Source organism: Engraulis encrasicolus, chromosome 9 (assembly GCF_034702125.1).
Source record: "Engraulis encrasicolus isolate BLACKSEA-1 chromosome 9, IST_EnEncr_1.0, whole genome shotgun sequence".
Classification (NCBI taxonomy): Eukaryota; Metazoa; Chordata; class Actinopteri; order Clupeiformes; family Engraulidae; genus Engraulis; species Engraulis encrasicolus.
In genome coordinates, this window is record NC_085865.1 from 50855978 (window position 1) to 50865977 (window position 10000).

A 10000-nucleotide genomic window follows, 5' to 3' on the forward strand; every position below is an offset into this window, starting at 1 on the left:
CTTTGTGTGCAGGGTAGTGTCTATATGACTGGCATCTGTGCATGTGAGCGATGTGTATGTCAGTCTGTCTGTCTTCGAGTGAGTAAATGCAAGCCATAACTGCCAAGTGCGTGTTTTCAAACACAATCTATCATCTGTAGTAACTGGCGAACCAGTCATCGGAGCAGTACCATGTTATTCAGTGGTGTCAGTGCAGCATTTCCCACGCTGCTTACCTTTTCAAATGCACCCCTGGCCATACCTGTCCGGATTAGAGAAGCAGCCTCAGGGCCAGGGGTGCTGCACCCTGCTAAGTTCCAAAGAGAAAAACCTTCTGTGTGTGTCTGTGTAAGTGCGCGTGCGTAAGAATGTGGGAGTGCATGAACGTGATTGGTGGCTGAAGTCATTCCTCTTCCACCCCAAGGTGACATCTCTCTCCCCTCCACACAGGCAATGTAAAGACTGGCTATTGTGTAGAGGTGTGTGTGTGTGTGTGTGTGTGTGTGTGTGTGTGTGTGTGTGTGTGTGTGTGCGCGCAATAATGTGTGAGTGCATAATGTGTGAGTGCATTTTCACCCAAATGTAACGTCTCTCTCTTGCCCCCTCCTTAACCTCCACTGGAGAGCCTGGCCACTGTGAAGCCTGGCCATCGTAGAGGAGTGTCTGTGAATGCATGAACGTGATTGGTGGCTGAGGTCATCATGCCCTCTCCACCCGAATGTGACATCTCCCTCTCCCCCCCCCACCACCTCCACCCGAAGGTAACCTCTCCCTCCTCTTCCCCTACCTCCTTTGCAGCCCCCACTGGAGAGCCTGGCCACGGTAGAGGAGACGGTGGTGCGGGACAAGGCGGTGGAGTCGCTGCGCAAGATCTCGCAGGAGCACTCGCCCGTGGACCTGGAGGTGCACTTCGAGCCCCTGGTCAAGCGGCTGGCCAGCGGCGACTGGTTCACCTCCCGCACCTCCGCATGCGGCCTCTTCAGCGTCTGCTACCCGCGCGTCTCCAGCACCGTCAAGGCCGAGATCAGACAGTGAGTATGGAGATGTCTGTGTTTATTGGGTGGTGCATTGTTTGTTTTTTGGGGTTTGGATTTTTATTATTTTTCAGACAGGACGGTATGAGAGGTATGGGAAATGAGTTGGGAGAGAGAGACGGGAAAGGATCGGCAAATGACCCGGGCCGGAATCGCACCTGGGTCACTGGTGGGCTGGGGTGGTGCATTGATGAGGACATATAGCTGTGTGACCAAGGCTGGGAGCCGTGAGTATGAATGAAAAGAGTGCTGTGTGTGTGTGTGTGTGTGTGTGTGTGTGTGTGTGTGTGTGTGTGTGTGCGCGCGCGCGCACGTGTCGGCGCCTGCTACCCTCACGTCGCCAGCTCTGTGAGACCATGAGGATGGATGGATGGTGGAGATGTCTGTGGTTAATTGGTTAGTGCATATAGCTGTGTGATCATGGCTGGGATTTTGAGTACTGATTGGAGGAGTGAGGTGTTTTTTATATGTGTGAGCATTTTCTACCCCTTTGTCTCCAGCACAGCCAATGCCGAGATCAGACAGTTGGTATGGGGTGCATGAATGGATGGAGATTTCTGATATATTGGGTGATGCATTGGTTAGTGCTCATAGTCGTGTGATGATGACAGGGGGTGCTAGTCGGTGTGAATGTCAGCGTCTGCTACCACAATGTCTACAGCAGTGTCGAGGCCAAGATCAGACCGTGAGGATGGAAGGATGGATGGTGATGTCTACTCTGTGGTGAATTGGGTGGTGCATTGTTCAGTGTGTATAGCTGTGTGATCATGGCTGGGACCAATAAGCAGTTATTGGATGAGGGAGGTGTTTTGTGTATGTAAGCTTAAGTTATGTGTGAGGGTCTGCTACCCCCACATCTCCAGCAATGTCAAGGCCGAATGAATATGGAAGAGGATGGTGATGGCTGAGCTTGGTTTAGTGGTGTGATTAGTAAAGTGAATATGGATGGAAGAGTAGAGTTGGTGTTTGCAGAGACAGTGGGAAAAGGTCGAGATGATTCAAGCCTGAACTTTTTCAGGATCCATGTGACGTAAGGTGAACGCCCCCTTAGTATGCATGCATGTTTAGGGCGCTTACACAGCAAGGCAGTGAAGTGTCGGGGGACGGAAGTGATTTTTACTGGTGGTAACGAAAATACATGGAAACATATCTGCCCTTCCACACCAACCGAAAAATAGAGCTCCAGCGTATTGTTCACACCGGCGACCGGCTATGTCCCATGCAAATGAATGCAAAGTAGCACGCTAGCTTTGGCTGTGGGGGGGTTTTGAACAGGACAGGCATGCATTTTGGGGCAATATGTGTGCCTTTAGATCAGTGTTTCCCAACCTTTTTTGTCTCATTACCCCCTAAGCTTTTTCGTTGTGCCATGAGTATTCTCTAACTTGTGTTTTACATCACCTTTTCTATTCTAGTGTGACTATGCATAGACAATGTGACTATGGCTATGCATTTGTTAAAATCACATTTTTCCAAGTACCCCCTGCAGTGTGCTCGCGTACCCCTAGTGGTACACGTACCCCTGGTTGGGAAACACTGCTTTAGATAATGAGGCCTCGGCCAGATGACACCGCAACGCGGGTGTTTTTTGAATCCGAGTTGCAATTAAGTTGCAACCATACAGCATGTTTCAGTAAAAGATCATGTCCTGATGACAACGACAGTCTTGCTTCAGAATACACATTTCTTTATGTGAAGTTGTTGAGAACAAAGTATTCGCTAATGGTCGTGATCGCCCATACTCTTATCATGCAAATGACCTGTCACGTAGGGACCTTACACCAGTCTCTGACAGTGCCAGAAAGTTTCATTTTTTTTTAACAGACCCAGCAAATTTTGTTTTCGATCTACAGACATATGCCATGGCTTGTTTAAAAGCTGAAGATCTTAGCTTTTTATTACTAAAAACGATACATTTCTAGCCATTCCCATTCCGAAGTTATGTCCATTTTAAGCGACGGATAGTTTAACAAAAAAATAGCGTCATTCCCCCCCTTTGTAAAAAGCGAAAGACGGTTTTATTATGCTTTACTCTCCGCAAGCGTGTACATAGCAGGTTCAGAATATCAGAATGTGCAAGCTGCATAATTGAACATTACTAGATGCCACAGAGACAAGTTATACAACAACAGACTGTGCTGAATCATGCTTAGCAGCACCATGCTTCGTGACAAATTGCTCCTGCAACTTCTGGAATATTTTGGAAGACATTAGAACAATCGCCAGGGAGTTTACAGTCTACATAACTGGTTGGCCCTCACGAAGTTGTAAGTCTGATGTCTTTACTCCTTTCATTAGTTAAGTATGATGTTTTGTATGCAGGAGGATCATGTCAAGTTACTAAAGGAACTTCTTATCCCAACATGTGTACTAGCATTTGCTGCTAGCCGACTTATTTTCAAAACCAGCATCGCATAGTTGTTATTTTTCATTATGCTGAAGTGAGTGCTACGTGGGAAAATAGGCTACCAGCTTTGCGCATGTGGCACCTTGTGTAGCTTGTGGAGTGACTAGAGTAGCGAATCATTGCCATTTAGGCATCTGTTGATTGTGTACGCTTTATGCTGCTTTTTTTTATTTGAGAAGTTTAAACTAAGGTGTTGAATACCAATACCGGGCAGGTATTTCTCCCTCCTCTGGAGGCTGCTGCGCGCTCACCGCTTCTCTTTCTGCCCATTACGCCTGTTTCAACTAGTGACATACAGTGAGGAGAATAAGTATTTGATCACTTGCTGATTTTGTTGGTTTGCCCACTAATAAAGACATGATCAGTCTTTAATGTTAATGATAATATGTATTCTAATATGGAGAGACAGAATATCAAAAAATAAATCCAGAAATTAACTCTAAAGAATATATATTAATTGATTTATATTTAATTGAGGGGAATAAGTATTTGATCCCCTGCCAACCATTAAGAGTTCTGATCCTGCAGATCAAATGGCACTTTCAATCAACTTGTTATCTGAATTTAACACACCTGTTAATAGTAACCTGCACAAAAGACGCATTGAATGTGCAGAATCAGTCCATAGAATCAGTCAATCAATCAAACTAAACTCGCCAACATGAGACAGACCAAAAAGCTGTCAAAGGATGTCAGGGACAATTTTAGAACTCAACAAGGCTGAAATGGGCTCCTGGATATTAAGGAGCAAATTGTTGGTACATTTCTTCCCAATTTTAGGACATACAAAATGATCATCAATCATCAATCTTAGGCCTGTCTGTGGTTCCATACAAGATTTGACCTTGTGGGAATTTAATAATCAGGAAAAAAAGAAATAAAGCACCTAAAAACTGTATGGGAGGATCTAGGAAATGATCTCAAGGCAGCTGGGACCTCAATCACTAAGAAAACTATTGGAAACACTTAATACCACAGCGGATTAAAATCCTGCAGTGCATGTATGGTACCCCTACTTCAGAAGGAACCTGTTCAGGCTCACCCGAGGTTTGCCAATGAACATCAAACTGGATTAGGATATGATTGGGAGGTGCTGGAATCAGATGACACCAAAATCAAACTGTTTGGCATTAACACAACTCGATGTGTTTGGAGGAAGAGAAATGCTGCCTATGATCTCAAGAACAACACCATCTCCAACATCATACATGAAAGTGGTAACATTGTGTTTTGAGGTTGTTTGTCTGGCCAAGACACAGGACAACTTCACATCGTCAAGAAATGGATGGAGGGAGACATGTAAACGTACAATGCTGCATGCCAACCTCTTTTCCACCACCACTAGACTGAAGGTGGGTCATGGATTGGCCTCCCAATATGATAATAATCCATAACATACAACCCAAGCAACGAAGGAGTAGCTCAAGCAGAAGCACATTAAGGTCATGAAGTGGCCTAGACAGTTTCCAAACATTAACCCTATAATAATCCTGTGAAGGGAACAGAAGCTCCCATATGCCAAGCTACAGTCATACAACTTAAACGATTTAGAGATGATCTGCAAAGAAAAGTGGACAATAGTCCTTTCTAATATATCCACAAACATTGTTATTAACTGAAAGAAACATCTGACCTCTATACAAGAAAACAAGGGCTTTGCCACCAAGTATTTTGTCTTCTTTGACTAGAGGGGTCAAATACTTATTTTCCTCAATTGAATACAAATAAATTAAAATATATTCTTCAAAGTTATTTTCTGGATTTTCTTTTTGATATTCTGTCTCTCCATATTAGAATACATTTTATCATTAATATTATAGAATGATCGTGTCTTTATTAGTGGGCAAACCAACAAAATCAGCAAGTGATCAAATACTTATTCTCCTCACTGTATACATAATATGCATTGCTGATAACTGTTTGGGTGCGCAGTTAAAAGATAATATGAAGCTTTGCTTCGTGTTTGTCAGGTTTTTTTTTTTTTTTAAGATTTTGAACACGAGTGACCCACACTGGGCAGTTTGAAACGTAAAATATTGACCGTGGTAGAAATGAAAGTCTCCACAGTCCACACAAACAGTTGTCTGATGATGCCATTGTGCATGGAATTAATGTTGTGCGCAAAGCTAGTGGTCATTGTGAAGATAGGCTACCTCACTGTTTTTGGCCATGTGGCTGTGATGCAGATGTAAACAAATCCGTTTCGCCTGTAACAATGGCAACGCAAAGGCCTGCGTTACTCGATTTTCGCACTCTGGAACCCATTATTCAAAAAACTCGTTTTGTGCCACGTTTCTGGTGGGTTTCATATGGTTAACCCAGGGGAACGTTGTCACTGGCATAGAAAATCGTTCCCGTATAGCTGGCCCCTGAGTGTGGTTTTGGTTGTTTAGTTGTATCTATTTGTTTTGGTGGTTTTGGTTAGTGTGGTTTGGGTAGTGTGGCTGTAATGAGGACTGCCGCCAGGTGACACAGGTATGCACACAAATTTTGACCAATCCAAGCGAACTTCGCTAAGCAAAGTGGGCCGAGGGTAAGTGAACAGGGGCAACGCGAAAATATTCGGCCAAGTTTAACATGCAAATGAGGAGTGAATCTTGCCTGTGGCGGCCCATGGAGTCAACAACATAAATGTTTTGATTGACCATTGAGCTTTCAGAATGGAACACTGAACTTCGCCTCTTCGCTTTGCTCATTTCACCTGCATGTGTCGCCGGCGTGGCTGTGGTTTCTGCTTTGATTGGTGATTGTGGTTATGGTCGGAAGTGTAACTAAGTTTATGGTATTTAAACAGTTAGCTCCGCTAGTTTGCTCACACAATAGACCTGCTCTGTCAGGTCAAGGACTTGTTTCAGTTCAAATGGGTGAGCAACTGTGAGTGCTGCACAAGTTCGCCTTATATAATTATTTAGGGTGTCACACATAAGGCCCGGAGGCCGGATGCAGTCCGCCAGATGGGTCAAACCGGCCCCAGAGAGAGAAAAAAAAGAATGTCAAAGAAAAAAAAAGATGTAAATCTCTAGCCCATTACAAAGTTGCTGCAGGTGTCTGAGACTTGAGGATTCTGATACCTGAGAAGAACAAATTAGCTTTTTTTGCTCAAATTTACAGTCCATGCTCCTTGAGACGATTGACTAGCAATGTGATCTCGATATGTAGCAGGAATTTGTGTTCAATTGCAATAAATTGCGAATTGCCGGACTAAAAGACTGGCCAACAGGGTTTACCACCAGGTCATTAGACTTTTGAATTTGCAGGACTGCGGAGGAACATTACTGCCTAAAATGTCATCCATCTGTCCTTTGGACATTTCTATGCGTGTGCGTGTGTTTTTTGAGGGGGGGAAGGGGGGGGGGGGGGGGGGGTCGAGCATTATGCACTGGGATGGAGGGGGGCCTGGGGGGTCAAGCACTGGTGTCACTTACCTTTTATTCACTTTACTTAAAAACCTGCTGCTACTTTCTTTCTTTCTTTTGCTCTTTGTTTCGCTCTTTCTCTCTCTCTCCCTCTCCCTCCCATCTCTTTAGGCATTTCCGCACGCTGTGCTCTGACGACACCCCCATGGTGCGGCGCGCGGCAGCCTCCAAGCTGGGCGAGTTCGCCAAGGTGCTGGAGCTCGAGTACGTCAAGAGTGACATCATCTCCCTCTTCACCGCCCTGGCCTCTGATGAGCAGGTACATGGACCGAACACACACACATACTCTGATTCAGACACACATTCTCTCACACACACACGCACACATTCTCTCTGACTCAGACACACACTCTCTCACAGGCACGCACACACGCATACTGCAGAAGTGCACCCACCATACAGTACATCTCAAGCAGGTACACACAGTACCTATGCTCAAGCCTTGTGCTCACATTCAATCTCCTTTCCTCCGAGACATCCTTCACACCTTCAGCAGGGGACATGCAGGTGGGTCTTGGTGTGCTGCAGGCAGTGAGAATAGGACAAATCTCACTTTCCCCAGGAAGAATATGCACTAGGCATCAGAAAGCTGACAGGCCGGTAAATTCAGAGTATTGAATTCAGTCTGATTGGAAAGGTGTTAAAAGTTCAATCTTTGGTTGTCGATGATTTGCCCTTATTTTTAGGTATTTTACTGTATTTAACCTCAAAGGCATTCATTGACATGCATCATGTCCTAAATGGAAAATATCCTCAGTGTACTTGAACAGCGCAGCAAATTTGTCTAGAAAACTCAAGGGTAGTTCCATGGTGCTCAGACCTTTTTAAGGTGAACATCCGAGAGTTGGGAGGGATGCCTATCGAGCTCCTGGCTGCACTCTACAAAATGAATCTGAACCAACCCCAAATGGAGTGCACCATTTTTTAAAAATATTTTTTTAAGTCAAAGGGCAAAGCAACGCTGGAGAGATGTTTTTAAGTGGGTTCTGATGGGAGAACCGAGCTGACCCAGGGCCAGTGGCGGAGCGCTAATGGTTTCTCTGGCCTCTTTAGCCGCCCCAGAGAGGGAGCGGGAGGGGAGCGGGAGAGGGAGCGGGAGAGGGAGAGGGAGAGGGTGAGGGAGAGGGAGAGAGAGCGCGCACACACAGCTGGAACAGCACAGTGCCGTAGATCTCTGAGATCATGTCATGACCTCTCCACACTGAAGAGTAGATGGTGGCCTATTTATGGCTAAAAGACGTACACAGAGACCAGGGTCTTGTCCTCAATCGCCCTGGACTGTTGGCCTACACGTCGAACTGTACTGCAAACCACCACTGGGTCATTGGTTTGGGTTAGGGTTAGGACTATACTAACAGCCTAGTGGTAGCTCATTCTGACGAATCGGTACATTTCAACAGAACACTAGACCGGGCCAGAAAACAACATATTCTTCATCAGCAGTAGTGAGGATGTACTATCCTAAGACTAATATTTAGATAGGGGTTGAAAGGATCTTGTTTGACTCTTGCTGTCACCACTTGTACACACTTAGTGGTAAACGTGCATAGTTTTACCCATTTTCCCGTATCTAAACGGTGTTTTTTTTTTTTAAATGTACGAAAGTCCAAGCATGGTTTAAAACAATCATGCTTTTTAACGGGGCAGCCGTGGCCTAGTGGTTAGAGAGTTGGTCTTTCAATCTAGGGGTTGCAGGTTCGAATCCCCCTGACCTCTCCCTACATCTCCATCCATGGCTGAAGTGCCCTTGAGCAAGGCACCTAACCCCACATTGCTCCAGGGACTGTAACCAATACCCTGAAAAATAATAACTAAGTCGCTTTAAATAAATGAAAGCGTCAGCTAAGTGCAATGTAATGATTTTTTTTCTTTTCTGCGGACTGTTTTGAAGATGGTTTCATTAATAAAATTCCTCCAGCTTAGTTTCCTTGTTGCCTAGTAACGGTAATCAGCTGTACCTAAATGGAGTGTGTTGTTCAGTCCCAGGCTTCGGATACAGTGCTACTCATAAGTTGACATACTCTGGTAGAATGTTTATTTTTTTTAAATTATTATTATTTTTTTTTAAGGGGGTTTTATGCCTTATTTGATAGGACGGTGTGAGATGGTGACAGTAAGCGAGTGGGAGAGGGTGAAGCTCCGTGTACACCAAAGGCGAACTGCGCGACATGAGCGGCGGAAGTCATTGTTTCTCTATGGAGGGAAGGCGAATAAAGCTACCAGAGCGAATTAGCCAGGAGCGAAGCCAACTGAGCAATCAGAGCAAATTTTGACGATTAAACTCAAGCTAATCGTAGGTGAATTCGCTATGACGCGGTTCGGCGAAAACCAATTGGAACGTTCATATCGACGAATGTCCCAGGCTGTCAAGACAGAGCCGTTATGTGATTAGCTGAATCAAACACGTCAATGCCGCGTCCAGAGCGAATGAAGCGAATTCATGGCGAAGCTTCTTCAACCACACCAGCAGCCTGGGTCACGTAGGTAGCACCTGGTATACACGGGCCAAGATGGGGGAGGATCAGGAAATTATGACCTTCTGCCAAAGTCAAACCCGGGTCCCCGGCATAACGGTGACTTTTGATCAGAGTAGCTTGTGTGGTGATTATGAAGTGGAGAGAGTAATCAAAGGTGATTGCCAGTAAATGTCTTCAGCCAGTCTCTAGCAATGAATGAATGAAAGAAAGATTTTGAGTTGTCTTTCACATTGTATGAGAAATTAGTTGTCTTTCACATTGTATGAGAAATGACTAGAGAAGCATTCTGCCAGGTAGGACTGCACGATATACCGAAAATGTATCGATATCGTGATATCACGGCTTGCGATACATGTATCGCAAAAGTTGGTTATATCGTGATGCCTACGTTTTACTTTTTAATAACAGCCAATTTGGTGAAAATGTTAAAGGTATTAAAAAGGTTGACATTTTAAGTTGATGCTGTATATTAGCCATGTTTTTTCCGAATAAAAATAATGTTGGAAATAAATCATTGCTCTCTGTTGTTTCATACATGATAAAGTGTAGAATGGCAAGTTGAGAGGGGAAAATATATGTATATATTAAATATTGCAAGTAATATCGATATCGCGATATGCAGTCATGTTATCGTGTATCGCATATTTTACTAATATCGTGAAGCCCTACTGCCAGGGCACGTAAATA

At 44.6% G+C, this 10000-nt stretch overlaps 1 protein-coding gene across 1 annotated transcript in view; it reads left to right on the forward strand.

Annotated features, from left to right (window-relative positions):
- Nucleotides 1-10000, forward strand: part of LOC134455968 (serine/threonine-protein phosphatase 2A 65 kDa regulatory subunit A beta isoform) — a 33581-nt gene that overhangs the window by 1285 nt on the left and 22296 nt on the right. The window contains exons 4-5 of the mRNA XM_063207346.1: nucleotides 778-1010; nucleotides 6948-7095. Of these exons, the coding sequence (XP_063063416.1) occupies nucleotides 778-1010; nucleotides 6948-7095 (381 nt within the window). The remainder of the gene's footprint in view (nucleotides 1-777; nucleotides 1011-6947; nucleotides 7096-10000) is intronic.